Source organism: Petaurus breviceps, unplaced genomic scaffold (assembly GCF_028583685.1).
Source record: "Petaurus breviceps papuanus isolate PSGF00001 unplaced genomic scaffold, PetGlider_PUasm1.0 99, whole genome shotgun sequence".
NCBI lineage: Eukaryota > Metazoa > Chordata > Mammalia > Diprotodontia > Petauridae > Petaurus > Petaurus breviceps.
Window position 1 is genome coordinate 22,806,571 of NW_027187465.1, and position 21,051 is coordinate 22,827,621.

The 21,051-nt window shown below is 40.7% G+C and overlaps 1 protein-coding gene across 1 annotated transcript; it reads right to left on the reverse strand.

The window, feature by feature from the left end:
* Window positions 1-18: 18 nt before the first annotated feature.
* On the reverse strand, window positions 19-20,954 carry FAM216A (family with sequence similarity 216 member A). Its single transcript, XM_069081415.1, has 7 exons — window positions 20,260-20,954; window positions 9,930-9,970; window positions 8,010-8,128; window positions 5,497-5,626; window positions 5,231-5,414; window positions 4,395-4,477; window positions 19-362 (listed from the first exon to the last, which is right to left on the reverse strand). Exons 1-7 carry the CDS (start codon window positions 20,340-20,342, stop codon window positions 250-252), a joined length of 753 nt encoding a protein of 250 aa, XP_068937516.1. The 5' UTR covers window positions 20,343-20,954; the 3' UTR covers window positions 19-249.
* Between the last annotated feature and the right edge of the window lie 97 nt (window positions 20,955-21,051).

Here is a 21,051-nt window from a genome sequence, read left to right on the forward strand (position 1 = left end):
CAGATAAATTTTACTGCACAAGAATCACTGAAGCACTGAACTACATCAAACGGTTACATGTTAACAAGCCCAGTTTTGGAATGTTCCCAAACTAGCCGATAAGACAATAATGAATAACATAGTACTGACCTAAAATTAGTTATGAACAGAATTCATAACCTCCTCCTTTGGCACATGACTGTAGAATCAATGACTTGGATTGATATCGGCCAGTAACTGACACCAGGACTACAGGACAGAGTGTCACATTCACATCAGCTTTTCCCCTTGTTCTTCTATCGACATTGACTGCATACACTTATTTAATAAATCTTCATCTCTTCTTTCTTCACTCATGTATGAGTCAGAATCATTTATGAAGCCTGAAGGAAAAAGAATGCCTAATTAAAAACAGCCAGCTGCTTTTCATTCTGGAGTCTTTAGGTCATCATAATTACAACCTTCAAAATGATTAGTTAAGCACTCAGAGCAAAACCAACTTCTACTTGCAAGTCTACAAAGGCATTCCACACTTCGCAAAACGGGACTCCAGATGTTTAGTGAGTTCTGCAAAATCTGTCCCATTTTTCCATTGGCTCAAATTGCAAAATCAGAGATCCCTAAATCCCCTGGGGCTGGATGCTTTTGGCCAAGAAGTGGGGAAGGTAGCTGTTAGTCCTATACCATACATAGCATCTAAAATTTTACCTATAAGACTTAGTTTAGTTTTCCCTTCTAGAATTCTTGACAGGAAGAAGTCATCTCTTCTTCCCCTGGGGAATTTTCTTCATACTAGATACCATCTAACTCTATACTTGCAACTTCTAGCATTCCCCCATTTCTTCTCTTTCTCATGGGCACAGTATTTGAAGTTTCTAGATTTTAATATTTGTTTTATTCTCCATAGAACACATTTATAAAGCACTTACAGGTTTACAAAAGAGCTTTCTTCACAACTGCTGTGTGAAGCAAGAAGTGATGCCATAGATGTTTGTCCCACCAGCATTTCAAATGCATTATCTTCTAAAGGAAATTCATCATCTTTCCTCAAAACTTGTTCTTTTTCTAACTTCCCTATTTGTTAGTGGCACTGCCATTCCCTTAACCATGCTTCCCTTTGCTCTTCACATCTAGTCTATTTTATTCCATAAACACTGACTGCCTTTTATGTACACAGCATTGTGGTTCTTATGATCTAGTTTTATCAGTTCTTCCTTGTTACCTCTTGTATCTATGCCCTTCTGACCATTTCCCCAACCCTAGTCTAGGATCTTTCACCTACACTGCTGCAAAAACACATATCCTCTAGCTTTTTTTTCTTCCAGACAGCCCATCTAATACCGTTAATTTAATCTTCCTAAGGCTCATCTCTGATCACATCACTTTTTGGCTCAAAAGCTATTAATGGTTTCTTTTTGACTGCTTACTAAAATCTAAATTCTTTAGTATTCAAGGTCTTCCAACATCTGGCTCCAGTCAAGCTTATCTCCTGATGATGTTCCCTTCTCTTAAAGTTCTTGATGACCTAACTCTGGGTAGACTTTGCTACTGTTCCTCAGCTACCTTCTCATGATGGAAGATCCTCCCCTATGGCCACCTCATCTCCCATTGGTGAGTTCCTCCCGGAACCTCTATTTTGAGGAAGGGCCCAAGCCAATTGCACAGCCACTGCCCAAATTTAAGGTTGATGCAATAGCCTCTAACTGGTCTCCCAACATTGTCGCTTCCCATTCCAATCCATTCTTTTTTTTCTTTAAACTTTTACTTTTTTCAATAAATTACTGAATTCTTCAGTCTCCTTCCCATCTTGCTGATTACTTTGAGAATGAAATAAATCAACCCTAGTAGAAACATGTGTAGTCAAGGAAAACAAATTTCTCCTTTGGCATGTCCAAGAGAAACGTCTCAATCCGAATAGTATTTTTTATCTTGAGTCCTCTGGAATCATTATGTTGATCAGAATTCTAACATTTCAAAATTGTTTGTCTTTACAATAATGTTATTCTATGCCCAAAGGGCTATAAAACTGGCCATACCCTTTGATTCAGCAATACCACTCCTGGATCTGTATCCCAAAGTGATTTTTAAAAGGGGGTGGGGTGGAAAGGACCTATATGTACAAAAATATAGCAACTCTTTTTGTAGTGGCAAAGAATTGGAAATTGAGGGGATGCCCATCAATTAGGGAATGAATGGCTATCTACAGATATCTACTGGATATCTATATGATTGTGATGGAGTTCTGTTGTGTTATAAGAAATGATGAGCAGGATGGCTTCAGAAAAACCTGGAAGAATTACATGAACTGATGCAAAATGAAGTGAGCAGAACCAGAACATTGTACATAGCAATATTGTACGATGATCAGCCCTGAATGACCTAACTATTCTCAGCAATACAATGAGTATTTCTGTAGCCACAAAACTGATCCAAAATAATCCCAAAAGACTTATGATAAAGAATGCTATCCACCTTCAGAGAAAGAACTGATGAAGTCAATGTAGATCAAAGCATTTTTTTTTACTTTATTTTTCTTAGGGTTTTTTGTTTGTTTTGTTTTCTTACACAACATGAAAATGTTTTGCATGACTTAACACTTCTATAACCTATATCTAATTGCTTGCCTTTTCAATGAAGGAAAAAGGGATAGAATTTGGAATTCAAGTTTTTTTAATGAAAGTTTAAAATGTACATATAATTTGAAAAAATATATATTAAAATAATGTAAAACCCAATAATTGTACTTTATAAATTGTTCTGTTTCTGCTCACTTCCCTCTGCATCAGTTCACAGTTTCTCTATAACTGTCTCCAATCTCTTCTCCACACAGCTGCCAAAGTGATTTTCTTAAAACAGGTCTGACCATGTCACTCCCTTACTCAATAAATTCTAGTGCCCTCCATTTACCTCTAGGATCAAATGTAGTTCACTGATTATCATTTAAAATTCTTCACAATCTGGCCCTTTCCTATGTTTTCCAGTTTCTTAGAACTTTCCTCGGGGGCAGCTAGGTGGCACAGTGAGTAAAGCACCAGCCCTAGAGTCAGGAGGACCTGAGTTCGGATCCGGCCTCAGACACTTAACATACACACACAAAAACTAGCCATGTAACCTTGGGCAAGTTACTTAACCCCAATTGCCCTCCAAAAGGCAAAAAAAAAAAAAAACAACCCAAAAAACAAAAGAACTTTCCTCTGTCCCACATACTCTACACTCCAGGGAGACCAGCCTCCTTTGCACTGGCTGTGCCCTCATGCCTGAAATCCTCAGCCACCTCACTTCTAAGTCTTCATATCTTTGACTTCTTTAAAGACTCAGCTAGAATGACACTTTCTACAATAGAACCACCCAATACTCCCAGCCAATTCTTCTATATAGATCATGTTTGTATTTATTTATTTACATGTTGTTTTCCCTATTAACATCTAATTAGTATTAGTTTTCCCTATTACTATGTAAGCTCTATTAGGGCAAAGATTGTTTTTGTGGGTTTTTTCTTTATTTATATCCCTAGTACTTAGCCCAGTGCCTGGTACATAGTAAGAAGCACTTAATATTATACTTGACTGATTGACCAAATTGGATTTCTGTCTTTTACTCATCCACTCATCCACACACATGCATTTGCCCCTACCTCTGCCTTTGCTCATTCTATTTTCTGTCTGGAATGCCCTCCCTCCAAATTTCTGCCTATTGCATCTCTAAAGACGTAACTCAAATATTTTCTCTACAAAATTTCCCCTTATTTTTTTTCCACCTTCCTTTCACCCCATTTTTTGTGTATCTAATCATATTCTGTTTTATTAGTGTCTGAACATATCTTTCATCTTTCTTATTAGTCTATACACTTCTTTAGGGCAGAGATTATCTTCATCTTTGTATATTGTTCAACTGTTTCAGTCACATCTGACTCTTTGCAATCCCTTTTGGGGTTTTCTTGGCAAAGATACTAGTTGGCCATTTCCTTCTTCAGTTCATTTTACAGATGAGGAAACAGGCAAACAGGGTAAAGTGACTTGACCAGGATCACACAGCTAATAAGTGTCTGAGGCTGGATTTGAACTCAGGTCTTCCTGACTCAGTTTCCTCATCCTCAAAGTGAGAAATTAGACCAAATAGCAATGATGCTGTCATTTCATTCTTGACTCTTATTCCTGCCTTAGGTGTTTTTCTTTTAAATGAAGCAGAACCACATTTTGCATTTATTTTTAATTTATCAAGTCAAATTTCATTTTATTTTTAATTAATTAATTGGATGTGTAGAAGGAAATTAGAACCTGAATTCTGAATATATTCCAGAAGAGAGGTCAAATTATATTTCATTGAAATAAAAAATTTAAGCCTCATCCCACATTTTTTGTCTCAATAGTCAATAGTTTGGGGGTTTGTTTTGCTTTTTTTAATTGGGTATTTACCTGTGTGTCTGAAAGCTTTGTTGGGTCTTTGAAAAATCTTTAGTGACTTACATCTTGCTTTGGGTAGAGGGCCACATTTTAACCTGTAAAAAACAGAAATCCTTTAATTCATCCAACAAAATGTACAGCTATGAAGTATGTATGGGAACCAGAGCAAGCTTTCTTTTATTAAGCTGCCAGCAGCAATCCCAGAAGAAGCTCAGTCAGCCCTATGGGATTTTTTTTTTTATTATTACTCCAAAGCTCAAAGCTTACATCTCTAGCAAAGGCTGAGTCCTAAGCCAGTCATCATCCCTTCTTTGTCAAAGAAAAGTGCTTTAGGATACTGTCCTCTGTGATCTGGCCAGGAGTCCTCCTGGGGCTCACTGCTTCTACTTTGTCTTTGGATGGGAGAGGAGAGGATGCTTGAAAGCAAGCCTAGCTTGCCTTCTGTTAATGTCCAGCCAATTTTTGGCTTTCAACTCTACATATATTTATTAAATATATCAAGCACAGCAGTGAATATATGAAGACAGAAACGGTCCCTGCCCTCAAAGAGTTTCCATTCCACTGGGCAACAGGACAGACAAAAGTAAATACAAACTAAGTTCCAGAGGGAGAGAGTGCTAACCATGAGGGTGATAAGAGAAGGCCATGCCCTCAGATCTGCTTTGGGACAGAAGAAAGGACATGTTCTAGTCTGTGGACTAACTTTTTGCATCATAAGAAGGTTTCACTCAACCTTTGTCCTACATTTTTCTGTTCTACATTCAACAAATTCAAAGCAACCAGGCAGGATTGGAGACTTAATCTACATTTTAAGGAATTTCATCCCTTCCAAGTAGGTGATGGCATACCCTTCTTTGTTCCTCCCTGGTTGCCAGAGGGAATGCTGTATGGAGTGTGTTTCAGCTGATGTAGCTATGATGCTACAATGCAGTGAGTCCAACCTTTCCAGCTGGTGTCTCCATGTGGTGCAGGGAGAATGCTGCTTCTGGGAATATCGTAGACTGATCTGACTTCTGTGATGGGTAGAGATACCTTCAATTGCAATCAAAGCCAGGAGTTAGAATTGCCTTAGGCAACAGGTTAAAAGCAGGACAAAGACTCTGCGGGCACTTGCCTGGCTTTTGTGTGTTGTGCTGAACCATGTGCATGTACTGTCTCTTCATCAGTGTCTTCAATGAATCCGTGTTATAGATTTTGGCGATGCTGCAGAGATAGCGCTTTTGACCTGTTGTGAGGTCTGGATGCTGAAATATGGAAATTTACAATTTGAGTTATCAAACAGAAGATTAGCAGTTTAACTTAAGCCAGAAGGAAATGGTCTCTAGTCAAATCTTCCTCTAGTGCCTCCTTGTGGCCTGGAGGTCACCCTGGGGTCTTGAAAACTATGCCTGCAAAATACATCATCTAGAAGGTGGAAGGGCATCAGGGTGGGCACATCTGCCTGTCACCCAAGGATCAGCTTAGCTAAACCCAGAGATGCTTATCATTACATTGTAGGGTTTGGAATCTTTTGCTAGGGCAAGTCTTGAAAGGGGGAAGGGAATAAGCATTTATTAGGCACCTACTCTATGCTAAGAGATTTACAGATATTGTCTCATTTGATCCTCACAAAACCCTGAAAGGTAGGTGTTGTTATGATTCCCATTTTATAGTTGAGGAAACTAAGTCAGAGGTTAAATGAATTGCCCAGGGTCACCCAGCTAGTAAGTGTCTGAGGTCAAAAATGGACTCAAGTTTTCCTGATTCCAGGCCCAATGCTCTATCTACTGCCCCACCAGCTGCCTCTAAAATGATCTTGAAGATCATCCATCTTCTAAGTCATAGAGGGATTATGATTGCTATTGACAAGAGGAAGACCCCACACTGATAAAATTACAGCAGTATTGAAGGAAGTGTGCACATACCCACGAGATTTGTATATACATATATATGTGTGTACGTATGTATACACACACAGAACATCGGTATGTATATATTTACAGATATGTATGCATATCTATAAAGATGTATGTGTATGTATATACCATACATACAAATATATGAGCTTTTGAATGGGATCATGCAGCAACACTACATAGATATAAAGAGTCATCAGCCTGGGTCTTCTACAAGTATCCTCATAAACATCAGGAGGAAGGAAGGAAGTCTCAGCACACTGAGTGGAGTTTCTGTGACAAACTTCTAGGACATGGACAAGAACTGCAGTGTTAGGGCAAGGATGGACAGGTGGCAGTCTACATCGACCAGAGAGAAGGTGTCCATATTGATGAGACCACAGAACCACTTGGGGAAAAAAAGATCCTTGTAAAAAAAATGGTTCATTTAACATGAATGTATGTATATAGAGCCTTATAAGATTTCATGCCATCTTGGGGTGGGGGAGGGATAGAGAGAAAATTTGGAACTCAAAATCTTAAGGAAGTGGATGGTGAAAACTAGAAATAATTTATTGTAAGATGGTTCAGGCAGACTCCCCCAGGTTACAGAAGATCTTCAGTAACCCTTTTTACCCTCCCAGCTACATGATAATGAGTGTATGTGACAGCTGGGAGCTTGGCTGATTAATGCAAGGCAAGAATTAAATATTATATTAAAAATGCTTATCTGCTACTTGATTTCTTGTCTGTTTGCTCTGATTTTTTTTGAGGGTCAGAGAAACTAAGCTTTAGTTTTCTTCTCTGTCCATCTCTGTCTCTCTTTCTTTGTCTCCCTCTTTCTCTCTTCTCTCCCCTTTTCTCCCCCCTCTGTTTCTGTCTCTCTGTCACTCCCTCCCTCCCTTCCCCGCCCCCTTTCTGTTTCTCCTCCCCCTTCTCCATCTCCCAACCTCTCTTTTCTCTCTCTTCCTCTGTCTGTTTCTCTCTCTCTGTCTCTCCCTCCAGCTTTCTCTCCTCCCTTCCCCTACTCTCCCCTTTCCTCTCTCTTCTTCTTCTTCTCTCTCCCTCTCTCCATCTGCCTCCTTCTCTTTCTCTCTCTTCCTCTGTCTCTCTAATCTCTGCCCCTCCCTCCCTCTTTCTCTCCTCTCCTCTTCTCTTTTCTCTTCCTTTCCCTTCCCTACTCTTCCCCTCCCCCCCCCAATATAGCTACATTAGACTTTTATATTGAAAACCATTACCTTCTCTGGGCATTTTGCCATCAGTAGGATACACTTTCCTAGGGAAACTTGAGCCCCAGTTCTAATTCCCCAGTGAGGAAAAAAAACAAAAACAAACTAGGATTGTCAAGGCCCAGAAGAAGCAATAAATAATGAGTTTTCATAGAGAAGCTACAGTGTTGCAAGCTTTAAGGAATGTATTCATTTGAAAAATATTTATAGACTACTTGTTGTATGTATAGGATTTGCTTTGATTCCACAAACATTTATAAATGACCTACTATGTACAAAGCACTATGGTAGACATTGGAGATATAAAGACAATTTTTATTTAAAAAAAAAAGTCCCTGCCCCTCAGAAAGTCTATGTCCTTCTGGAAGCTTCCTGTTTCTGTGCTGAGTATTGAAACCCTTCAGAGGGTCTGGTTCACTTTTTCCAGTACCTTGCCCTTAAAAAACCCTTTGTTCTCTTCGGCACATCTGCAGTACAGAAGATAGCTAGTTTCGCAAAAAATTTTCCTTTCCCATTAAGCATACCTTTAGAAATGGTGTGTTCATTGATTTAGGAATGTGAACAGTTTGGAGTTGAGGTGTGGTCCATAATTCCTGCAGCCTGGCTATGTGTGGTTCTACTCTCTCTTCTTCTTCAATTCGATCTGTGGCCCAAGAAGATAATAACATACAAATATCATGACAGAAGAAAATAACTCAATAGTCTAATCAGCAAGACATGTACACATAGAAATGCTACTAAGGATCCTGGGAAAGTTGATCTTTGCAGTTTCTACATGGCAGACCATTAAGCTCGGGATCCGACTTAAGGCATGCAAACAACTTAAAATGAACACAGTTGGACACTTAAAAAGGAATTCTTAAATCTACAATATTAAAGTGTGAGCCCTAGGCAATGAAGAACAGTGGGGTTTTTGGCTAGATCACCCACAATACGTATGGGTGTTTTGCTCTATACTTGGGAAGGTTGATGAATTTTATCTTTATTCTATAGGATTTGAATAATGAAAGTAAAACCTGCATTCCTGCCACAAATACCATGATTAACAATTATACTTCCATAATAGGCTTTAAGGTCAGGCTCACAAGAACAACATAGCAATCCTTGTGTGCCAAATTCCCTTACTATTTCCAATGCATGTTGATTAGCATAAAAATTAGCCCCAGAAACAATTTCACTGTGAGAGTATTTGACATCAAGAAACAAAACAAAACCTTCTTTTAAAATTACCATACTACTTTCAAAATAAAAGGGAACCTAAATTTTTTCTAATTCCCAAGAAAAGCTTGGGGAGGCAAGGGTGAGGTTCCTTTGGAAAAACCCATCACAGAATCATAGAAAACTCAGAGGGATAAGGGACTTGAATGGTTATCAGGTCCAACTTGTGCCTGGCCTACAAAATCCTTTACAAGTGGGCATCAAGACTTCACTTGCCACGTCTAGGGGGGCAGGCTGCCCATTCCACCATAGGATGCCTTTCATTGTCAGGAAACTTCCCTCCATTAAGCCTGCATTTGTCTGTTAGCAGCTTCCACCCATTGGTTCTTGGTCCTACCCTCCGAGGTAAAGTGCCTCCTTCATGTGACAAATATCTGAAGACAGTTCACATGTCCTTGCTAGTCTTCTCTAAGCTAAACAGTCTTGTTTCTTACCTGGGAGAGTACGCCATCAGTATGAACACTGAAAACACCATTTCTCATTTTAACTGAAGGGAAAAAAGTTACTCCTCCCCCCAAGCAACTCTTGTGTTTTGAAGATAGTTATCCCTTCCACATTTCGACTTTTCACATCTTGACTTTCCCCAAGGTTTCAATATATCATGGGGCAGCATAAGAAATCAAATGGGAATTTGGGGGGAGTTTTGCAGAAGCTGTAGACCACATGAGAAAGTCAGCACATCACACAGAAAAAAATTAGAAACTCAGAAATGCATAAAATATATGTATAATATTGTATAACATCAGCATATTTTATCTTTTAATACCATAATAGTTCAGACTTCTCTGGTCCGAAGGGAGGGGGTGAAAAACATTTTACATGGATTTTCCAGATTGAGAGGGTGCCAAGCCCCCTAACCCCCAAGATGTGGAAAGGATAACTGTACCCAATTGTGTGTTCTTTTCTGCAAGATACAGAACACACTTGGTCTCTGAGTTTCAGATACTAAAAAATCAATTCTCTGGTTCCAGACATAAACTTTTAGAATATAGCATTTTTGGGGGGTGGGGTGGGGGAAAAGATGCTGCATGTAAAGAGGATAAGCAGAAAGGAAAAGACTACTGGACAGTTCTTTGACTGTCTTAAAGACAAAACTTGAAGGCTATTCCAAAATACAGCTTAAAAAAACAACCAACTCTAGCCCATTGTGTGAGCAGTTACAGGCAAATTGTCCTCTTTGAACTATCTTAATTATACTTATTATCAGCCCTGTATGCTGTACTTACCAGGACATTTTGGATTCTGGTAACAAGGATGCCCAGCTGATCTGTTAAAAATAAACAGCATAAATAGCAGCATATAATCATCAGCAGTTTTGTAGGACAAGAAAAGGGAGGGAAAGGAAAGGAAGGTCATTTGGTTTATTGTACTTGCTGTTTTTTCTCTGGCCCCATTTCTCTTGAGCTTTGCCCACACCTCAACATTTTCTCAGCACAATAATTATCTCTTAGATAACACTTTCACGGGATCTTTCAAAGTAACTTGGTTGAGGTTTTTTGTTGTTTCTTTTACCCATTCTTGTGAAATATATCAATCAACGAGCATTTTACTAAGCACCTACTATGAGCTTTTAGGCACTGTAGCTACAAAACAATGCTGAAACAGTCCTTGCGTTAGAGCTAATGGTCTAGCCAGGGAGAAAACCATGTGCATTTCTCAGGATATGCATTATACAGCAAAGGTGATTTTGGTGAGAAGGCATTAGCAGTTGAGGGGGAGCAGGAAAGATTTCAAATAGAAGGTAGAATTTAAGCTGACCCTTGAAGGAGACTAGAGGGATTCTGGGAGATAATGAGGGACTATGGTAGAGGCACAGGAGATGAGCCAAACAAAAGATGGAGGTGGGTGCTATATGAAAGGAACAGTGTGAAGGCTAGCTTGACTAGGCTGTAGAATGCAGAAAGGGGAGTAATATATAATGATGGTGATAAGGTAGATTCGTGTTTAGCACAGCTCACTATAGTAGGTGCTTATTAAATAATTATATTAATATTGATTAATATTAAATATTTTAATGTATTAATTGATTGATCAACTGTGAGGCATTTAAAGAGTATTAAATGACAAATAAAGGAGTTTATATTTGATCCTATAGAAGTAATACTCAACCAATGGAGTTTATTGAGGAGTCTCATGGCCAGACCTCTACTTTAGGTAAATTACATTGACAGCTACATGTAGAAACTTGAGGTAGAGAGACCATTAGGAGGCTACTGGAATAGTCCAGGTGAAAGGTGAGGAGGGCCTGTGTGAATAGAGAGAAGAGGATAGATTTGAAAAGATGTTGGGGGTGGGTAGAGAGGACAAGATTTGGCAGTTGAGTTGATATGTGGAGTAAGAAGGAGGAATGGGGGTTAATACTGAGGTTTGAACTTGGGTGACTAGAAGGTGGTGGGGCCGGCCCATGACAGAAAGACAGAAGTTTGGAGGATGAGTGGGCTTGGAGTAGGAGGGGGGAGAGACAGGGAAAGGTGAGTTCAATTATGGACACGTTGAATTTGATATATCTACGAGAACATCCAGCTCAAAATGTTTAATGATTTGGAAACATCAATCTGAGAATCAACTGTATGTTTGTTTTGTTTTTGGAAGGGGGAAGATAAGGCAATTGGGGTTAAGTGACTTGCCCAGGGTCATACAGCTAGTAAGTGTGTCAAGTGTTTGAGGCCAGATTTGAACCCAGGTTCTCCTGACTCCAGGGCAGGTGCTCTCTTCACTGTGCCACCTAGCTGCTCCTGAGAATCAACTTTAGAGAGATAGCTAGAGTTATCCCTATGGATAAGTTATCTGTTATAGATAAGCTATCTTACACATCTATCATAAATATCTATCTCATTTAGAAATCATCCACCTACATGTATAGAATTATACATGTGAATAGATGAGGTCCCTGAGAAAGAACATAGAGAGAAAAGATAAGAGAGGACCCAGGACAGATCCTTGGATAGCACAGTGGATTGAATGCTAGACCTGGAGTCAGGAACAGCTGAGTTCAAACCCAGTTTCAGATACTAGCTGTGTGACCCTGGGCAAATCATTTAACCTCTATCTGCCTTAATTTACTCATCTGTATGATAGGAATGATAGTATCTACCTCCCAGAGTTATTTGTTGGTGAGTCATTTCAGTCGTGTCCAACTCTTCCTGACCCTATTTGGCTTTTCTTGGTAAGAATATCAGAGCAGTTTGCCATTTCCTTCTCCAGCTCATTTTACAGGTAAGGAACTAAGGCAAACAGGGTTAAGTGACTTGCCCAGGGTCACACAGCTGGTAAGTGTCTGAGGCCCAATTTGAACTCTGGAAGATGGGTCTTCCTAATTCCAAGTCCAGTGCACTAGCCAGTGTACCAACTAGCTGCCAAATCATAAAATGTTATATAAGTGCCAGCTATTCTTATGAGTATTCCTACCCACAGGGTATGGATGATGATCCAAAAAAGGAGAATGAGAAGGAAAAATACACATTGGTTCTCCCTCCAATGCCCTGATCATTGTTTCTCACTACCCATAGCCTACTCTGCCACCCACCTCAGGCACAAAGTTAGTCATGGCCTTGATCCTGCCATGACCAACAAATGCATGGCCTCCACGTTCAAAAATTCTGAAGTGCCCTATCTGACCATAATCTATTGGCTTTCTACCTCCCCTCCTGCCTTCCCTTACCAAATCCTACTTTTTGTCCACACTGTGACCTCCAATCCCTTTACCCCTCAATTCTTTTCTAGACCATGACCCCTGGACTAGCCACTAGCTCCTCTTTTCCTCATCTTGATCTCTTAGTGAACTAGTTCGACTTGACATTATTCCATTCCATCTGAGAGAAATTATTATTTTTCTCTTGTATTAATAACCAATTAATATGGAGAAGGGGGAAAATCCAGGTTTTTTCCCCTATTTCCTCATTCAGAAACCAGCCCTTATAGGTTATTCAGCCAGTCTCTCATGATATCACCTTCCCAATGTCATGAAGGACAAAGAACACTGCTGATAGATGAGATTGCCCAAATCCTTGCAGTACATGCTTTTTTGATTTTGAGTGGGATCCCACCCAATTAGAAAACCTTACAAAGAGAATTTGATCTAGGTGAATTCCTGCCCACTGGCTTGGGTGGAGTAGGTCCCTTTGTCTGGAGTGGTCTGGGGAGGGCTGAGTAAGAATGACAAAGTCACATCCCCATTATTAGAATGGGCCCACCTTTCATTATAATATTCATTCTCTCATTAACTGTTAGCCAATCAGAGTTTATTTCTGTCAGGAACACCCACTCTTCTAAGCATTGGGTGTCCTCCATGATTGCCTTTGGTTTATAAAAGGCAAGTGACCCTTATTTATTAATTATTTACTAGCCACAATTAATAAAATTGATTAATTACTCAGAAATTATGTCTCTCAGACTTTTTATCGATCACACATTCCATTCCCTCTTATCAATTATCTTCATTCTCTTCTTGTCTACTGGCTCCTTCCTGCTACCTATAAACATCCATGTCTCCCCCATCCTCAAAAAACCTCCCTTGATCCTTCTAGATTCCCCCCCCCCTCCCATTATGCTATATCTCTTGGGCCCTTTGTGCCTAAACTCCTTAAGAAGATCATTTATTTATACATTGGGTGCCTCTGCTTTCCCTCTTCTTAACTTCTTACCATCTGGCTTCCAACCTTATTCCACTGAAATGGCTCTCTCCAAAGTTACTAATGATCGGTTAATTGCAAAATCCAATGATCTTTTCTCAATCCCCCTTCTTCTTGGCCTCTCTGCACCCTCTGACTCTGCTGATCACCCTCTTCTCCTTGATTCTTCTCTCTAAGTTTTCAAGATATCACTCTCTCCTGGTTCCCCTCCTATCGAACCATTCCTTCCCTTGCTGGATCCTCACTAGAGGGTGTGTAGGTAACTGTGCCCCCAGTGTTCTATCCGGGGTCCTCTTCTTCCTCTAGCCTACTCCACTTGGTGATCTCATCAGCTCACCTGAATTTAACTGCCATCTCTTTGCTGTTTCTCAAATTCACTTATCCTACCCACCTCTCTGTTGGCCTCCAATCTTGCATCTCCAACTGCCTTTCAGACATTTTGAACTGGATGTCCAGCTAAACTCAGCATGTCCAAAACTGAACCTTCCCCCCTTCTGACCTTCCCTGTGAATATAGAGGGCAACACCATACCAGTCCCTCAGGCTCCCAACCTAGGAGTCATTCTGAACTCCTCACTATTTCTTACACCCCATATCCAATATGGTGCCAAAGTCCGTCAATTACACCTTTATAGCATCTCTCAAACAGGTCCCCCTCTCTCCTCTGACACTGCTACTACCCAGACACAGGCCTTCATCACTTCATGCCTGGATTGTTGCCATAGCCTGTGAGTGAGTCTGCCTGACTCAAGTCTCTCCCCACTCCAGCCCATCTTCCTTTCAGTCACCAAAGTGATTTTCCTACCATTACCATGTCACCTCAAAAATATACTCAAGAAACTTCAGTGGCTCCCTATCACCTCCAGGATGAAATATAAAGTTTTCTATTCGATGTTCAAAGCCCTTTGTATCTGACCCTCCCCTGCCACCTTTCCAGTCTCTTTACACCTTATTCCCACCATACACTCTTCCACAAACTAAACATTCTATCCCACTATTCCAAGCACTTTCTCTGGCTGTTCCTCATGCCTGGAATGCTCTCCCTCCTTAACCACACCTACTGACTCCCCTGGTTTCCTTCAAGTCCCAAATAAAATCTCATCTTCTATAAAAAGTCTGTTTAACCCCTCTTAATTCTAGCACCTTCCCTTTACTATTTCCTATTTATTCTACATATAGCCTGTCTGTACAAGTTGTTTGCTTGTTGTTTCCACCATTAGATTTTGAGTTCCTTGAAGGCAGAGAATGTCCTTTGACCTTTTGTATCCCCATGGCTTAGCACAGTACCTGGCATATAGTAGATGCTTAATATATTGACTAACCACTGCTTCCCTTATTGACATTCCATTTCCTATCTATAACAACAACAACAATAGCTAGTAGTGTTTTAAAGTTTTCAAAACACTTTACAAATATCTCTTTTCATCCTCATAACCCTGCGAGGTAAGTGCTTTGTTATCTCTATTTTACAGATTAGGAAAATGAGGGAAACAGAAGTTAAATTACTTTCTTAGAGTCACACAACTAGGGAGTGTCTGAGGCTAGATTCAAACTCAGGTCTTGGAGTGGTTTGCCATTTCCTTTTCCAGTTCATTTGACAGACGAGGAAACTGAGGCAAACAGGGTTAAATATCTTGCCCAGCTAGGAAATGTCTGAGGTCAGATTTGAACTCACAAAGATGAATCATTTTTAACAATTAGTAATTAAGATGAAGAATAGACTTTTGATTATTTTGTAAGGATGTTCTGAACAGCAACTCTAGCATTAGGGTGACTCAGAAATGATAAGTTAAAGTGGTAATCTTTTATTTCATTAGGGAAGGTACTATTGAGTGGGAGTGTTACTAGGAAGTGATTGTTGATTCAAAACAAAATATAAAATGCTTTTCTAAAAATGAACAGTTGAGCTAGGACAGCTGGGCACTTTTATACAGATTTCCTCCCTGAAAAATAAGCTAAGTGCCTAAGAAAGACAACTACCTCCTACCCTCGCTCCCACCCTGTTCTCTCTGAACTCAGCCAGTACTTACTGACCTCCTTCCCCCACTCCCTGAGAATGTAAACTCCTTGAGGTCAGGGCCTATTTATTCCATTTGGTATCCTGGCATCCTCAGAGCTGAGCACAGTGTCTGGAACATAACAGCTACTGAACAAATGTGTGCTAGATTGAATTAAGGTCTGGAGCACTGCACCAGCCACTAAAGAACGAGAAAATGTTATCCCTGCCCTGAAGAAGCTTATAATCTAATTGAAAATTGTTCTGCATAAAGCAGTTATAGTAGAGAATACTAATATTGACGTGGATCCCTAAGGGCTAAAAATAATATTAAGGGTTGCTTTTCTAGTACTTTGTGAAGCCCCTAGTTTATTCTCTAACCTGAAGGCGCCCTAAAGTCTCTTCCCTTATCTTGGAATACCATAAAACCTCCCCCTTATCCTGGACCATAAAATTCCTTGTCTCCTCCCACCCTGGGTCATAAAATTTCACCTGTTTCCTTTATCTTGTGTCATCTATCCTCCTTATCCTGTCCCTAAATCTCTAACCCCCATTAGAAACCCTAAAAAATTACACCACCATCCTATGGACTGTATAGCTTTTTGTCTATATAAGTCTGCTCCTTTTCCTATATCAGTGCCTTTGTTTAGCACCTTGCTAAATCTCATGCTTTTACATCAATAAAGCTTCCACTGGCTAAAGAGAAGGTCTAAGTGAATTCTTTCAAATCTGAACCAGCTCTCCCAACTCTGACCTCAACAATATTGGCTGTATAGGTAAGTGGAGTTATGGACAATGAATGACATCAGTGTTGGCTGAGACACCCCAGAATGTCACCAAGTGTCTCCTTGGCCAACCTTGGCAGTGTCTCTGCCAAGAAAGCCCTAAATGGGGTCACAAAGAGGCAGATACAGCTGAGAAAACTGGACAACAATAACAACGATTTCTCCCCTTTAAGAAAAGGGGGTTTTGCAAAATGAAGGACAGCCTGATGGCTCTTGGGAGATCCTTCTCAAGAGGGCATTTCGCTTGTCCTCTTCAAAGTCTGAAGATTGCTGGCTCCACTTATTATTTACCCGAGGCTTTGAGCCTTATCAAAATTGAAAAAAACTCTAGACTAGGAACACACACTAAAAACAAAAAATATTCAAAATGCATAAGCAACCCAAATATAAAAAGTCACTCAAATAAAGCATTTTTTTAATTTTAAAAATGTGGAGAATGAAAGGGAATACCTGTCATAACTACAATTAGGGGAAAGTATCTGTAACCAAACAAGGTAAACAGAGATTACATAAGACAAAATGGATAATTTGGTATAAGATTTAAAAGAGTTTGCACAAACGATACAACTTAAATAAGAGAAATTTAATGTGAAAAAATGTCTTTGCACTAACCATCTCTGCTAAAATTTATACCCAAGATATATAGTGGAGGCATGCAAATATATAAGACTTTGTATGTGAATTTTATATATGTACTATTGTAAATTATAACAAATATAATTCTTCAATATATAAATGGTCAAAGGATATGAATGGTTTTCAGAAGAAATGAAAACTGTTAACAACTATATGAAAAAATGCTTCAAATTAAATATAAAAGAAATTAAAATTCAAACATGGACCAGAGCCCTACTCCTGACTCTCTAGACTCCCTTCCCTATGATACCAGAGCATCCTTCTCATCCTGGAGGGACTTCCCACCAGCCTTCTGTAGCTTACAGCAGGCTGTAGCCTTCTGGTACCCTGGAGGATAACTGCAGCCCTGAAGCCCCTTCCTCAGTTGGGTGGTTTTGACTGGAATTTCCATTTTAAGGAAAGTGTCCAAGTCTGCCATGTTCATTCCTTCATTCCTCCCTGGGCACCCCAACTTGAAGACAGGTACTCTCTTTCTGCTTCTATATTTCCAGCACTTAGCCCAGTAACTGTCACGCAGTAAGCACTTAATAAAGTATTTGTGGGTTTACTGGTTGATTTCACCTCATATTCATCAAAATGTCCCAGAGGTATAGGCAGAAAATGCTGGAAGAACTATGAGAAGACAGCACACTAATACACTCCAGGTGGGTCTGTGAATTGGCATAGCTATTCTGGAAAACAATTTGGAATTATGCAAAAAGAAAACAAAAAGTCACTAAACTGTTCACAATGTTTGAACTAGCAATCTACTAGTTGACATATATCCCAAAGAAAGTCAGATACAGAAAAGTCCTACATATGCTCCAATATTCATAGCAGCACCTTCAGAGTCACAAAAACCATCTAAAGAAATCCGAACCCAGTGGGAAATGGCTAAACAATTTGTGACATGATTATGTAATAGACTATTACTGCCCCATATATAATGACAAATATGGGGATTTAGAGAGACATGGCTTCCTTATTTGAACTGTATAAATTGATACAAAGTGAAGAAAGCAGAACCAGGAGACAGTAAGCATAATGACTACAAAGATGTAAATGAACACAATGCCAAAACATCAAAATCCACACTAAATGCAACAACCAATCATGGTTGCAGAAGACTAATGATGAAACTAACACACTTCCCTCTTCTGAGCAGAGAGATTAGGGGTACAAGATGCTGTGTAAAGTGTAAGAGACAGTCACTTTGTGAGTTGGTTTTGTGGAATTGTTTTTATTTTAAGGGAGAAGGTAGCAATAAAACTTTAAAAAGAAGAAAAATACCTTATAGGTGATGAAAGGTGGAATTTTCTAACGTTACAAATATTTGCAATTACTTTTAGGTTGTATTAAAATTAATTCCTTTACATACATAGGTTTGTGCAGTCATAGAAGATGGGTTCAAATGGAGGAGGGATTCATTGCCTATAAATGGTGAGTTCTACCAGATTTTACTGTTTGTGGATAACACTGTCCTGATTTTATCAAAACCTAGAACAATAAAACAAAACTAAAAGACAAAAACAAAACAAAACAACCTCCCCCTCCCAAAGATCCATGATAACTCAAAAGAGGTCAACACAATAATCTAGACACATCGATGAAAAATGGCTATTGTCCAAACTGTGATATGTAGCTAGATGGCTAGTATATCTTGTATAGGAAGTAGAGACCGATGGCAAACTGGGTCCAGAGGTGAGCAAGCAGGAGCGAGTGTAAGCTTCTAGTACAGCGTAGTAAAAAGGGAATTATCTTTTTTTTATTATTTGTATCCCAATGCCTGGCATATTATTAAATGCTTGTTAAGTGACTAGATTGGTTTACCTTTTGGAAATTCCAGTGTCTTAAGGACCCCAAGCTGCTCTCTCTCACACATACATGTTCCTGCACGCTTTCACACGCTCTTGCTCTCTCTCTCTCTCTCTCTCTCTGTCTCTCTCTCTCTCACACACACACACACACACACACACACACACACACACACACACACACACACCCATTCTTTTTTTTTAAACACAAATATTCTACCAGAACCAAAGTGTGGCGAATCTTGGAACACAACAACCTCTAATGAATCGTGGTGGTTGGTGACTCCAAGGACAATGGAAAAGACAAATACTAGGCCAAGTCAGTTGCAACATTAGGACATATGCACGAGAAGTGGTTTAAAGAACATAATGCAGGAAAAATATAATCAGAAAAGGCAATGAGCTAACTATACACTGAGAGGGAGGTATGGACAACTCCAGGACTGCCAGTAAAGAAAAACATATTTTTACAAAGGCCTGGAGGAAGGCCTCCTACACAGTGAATGGATCCTCAGTCAGTCAATAAGGATCTGTTAAACAAGTCTGTGGAAGAGTATGGTTTGGAGAAGAATTGGTTGAATGGGATATTATCTATAACCCAGTCATTGAGGTAACAGCTCTAATTAAGCCAGTGCTTAATTATAAAGTATTATATTATATTCTAAAGTCTCACTAGAACTGGACCTAGGGACCTGAAGGGCAACCTAGTCTAACCTTCTCCATGACTATGTGAGCCTATGAATATAAAAGAATAAATTTACATATGATTTTAAACACAAATGCCGATGCATTTAACATCGTCAAATTCCACAAGTCATGATTCAAAGGTTTTTTTTTCTTTATAGGTGTTTTTCTTCTTTCTAAAGTTTATTGATGCCCTTTGTTTTTAATTCCAGTCACTTATTTGTAAAGCTGAGGACACTGAAGCTCTGCTCCCTCCCTACCCCAGAAGCCTCGTCTATCCCTAGAATGAGTTACCTGGAGATCTTAAAGGCATAAACCTTTGATTTGCAAGGGGAAAGGTCCCATGGGATGGAATCAGGAGTCAACTAAACGTAGCCTATTTATTCTTTTGCTCATTCAACAAACTTATTAAATTAATGAATAAAATATAATTAAAAGCTATTATTATTTCAAATATTATTATTATATCTCCAAAAGAATTCACCCTTTATTATCTTTTCTCTTGCATAAGGATTTTCCTCATTTTCAAGATGGCAAAAGAAATACACACCTGACGTCACACCGCCTGCCCCATGGACCAGAACCCAGGCGTCTTGCCTCCCAGGCTATTGTCTTAAGCACCTGGGGTTTTCTATACTGTTCTTATAGAAGCTGGCCATGCCTGCTTTATTTTCCGGGGAAAACGTAGCCTGATGGCCCAGCGCCCCCTCCGGGTAGAAGCCTCCATCGTGGCACTCACCCAGGTGAGTCATTGCACCAAACGTCTCCGCGGCTTCTGGGAACCTTCCCCCAGCCCCCAGTTCCCCCCCGCCTCCCGCCCCCAGACCGTCAGTCACGCCGTCCTTTCCCCATCCTGGTCCCAGCAGCAAAGGATGCTTGTCCCCTCTGCAAGAATCCCCTCCTCCCTCTTGGCCCGTGGCTTCTCCATCCGTGGACAGCTGCCCTCTGCCCTCCGGGCCGGGCAGAGGAAAGGGAGACTGCCTGGTCCCCGCCCCATCTCTCCGCGCAAGACTGTGGGACCCCGAGCCTCACCCGCAGCTCCCCGCTGCAGCGGACAGCACCGACGCCTGGCCATCCTCCTCCACCCAGGGAGGCGTCTGCATCTGGCCCGGCATCTTCTCGGAGGAGTCCCCAACGGCGACGTCCAATGCAGGGAGGGAGGGAGGAAAGCTTCCCCCGCTCCTCCTCCGGGCTTCAGGGTGCGTGCGTCAGGCCAGGGAGATGTTGGGGTGACAGCCCGCCGAGCCTCCGCTCCTCCCGCCTGCTTGCGTGGCTCCTTCCCTCCCTCCCACTCCTCCTGGGGCTGCCACTGGCTGGGCTGTGGCGGGGCAGCGGGAACGCTGACTAAGCGCGGAACGCTAGCGAGGGGCACTTTGGCATCTTTCGGGGTTGAGGATGCCCCGTAAACGGGAGGAGGTCTCGCATCCTAAGCACGGACGTGTGGGCACGCCTCTTCACGGGATCCCTTAGCTGGAAATGTAATGATTACGATTACTATTATCATTGTAATTTAAAACATTTAAACTGCCCTGCTAAGCTCTCTGTTCAGAACATCACCCCAAATAGCAATGCCCAGGATCTGCCAGAAGCCTGGCTAGACGGTGGCTCCGGGGCTGTCCAAGGCAGGGATGCGTTCCCGCCCTCCTGCAGGTGGGTGGATGGATGGTTGGTCCAGAGTCAAGATTTATTCCTGAATTGGTCCTCGTCCATTCTGCGCCTGCGTGCCTGCAGAGCCGCTAGGCGAACCTAAGTTGACCTCAGCCTCTTTTCCTACTCTTTAGGAAGAATGGCCCTCTTGAAGCCCCGTAGCAGGAGGCGGGGCTG

What these genes read in the sequence shown, in the direction of transcription:
- FAM216A (XM_069081415.1), bottom strand. Translation starts at nt 20,342, where the DNA reads ATGCCGGGCCAGATGCAGACGCCTCCCTGGGTGGAGGAGGATGGCCAG. An exon ending in TGAACACACCATTTCTAAAG is followed by an intron (nt 5,627 to 8,009) that starts GTATGCTTAATG and finishes TCCATATTTCAG; the next exon opens with CATCCAGACCTCACAACAGG. An exon ending in GCACAACACACAAAAGCCAG is followed by an intron (nt 5,415 to 5,496) that starts GCAAGTGCCCGC and finishes TTGCAATTGAAG; the next exon opens with GTATCTCTACCCATCACAGA.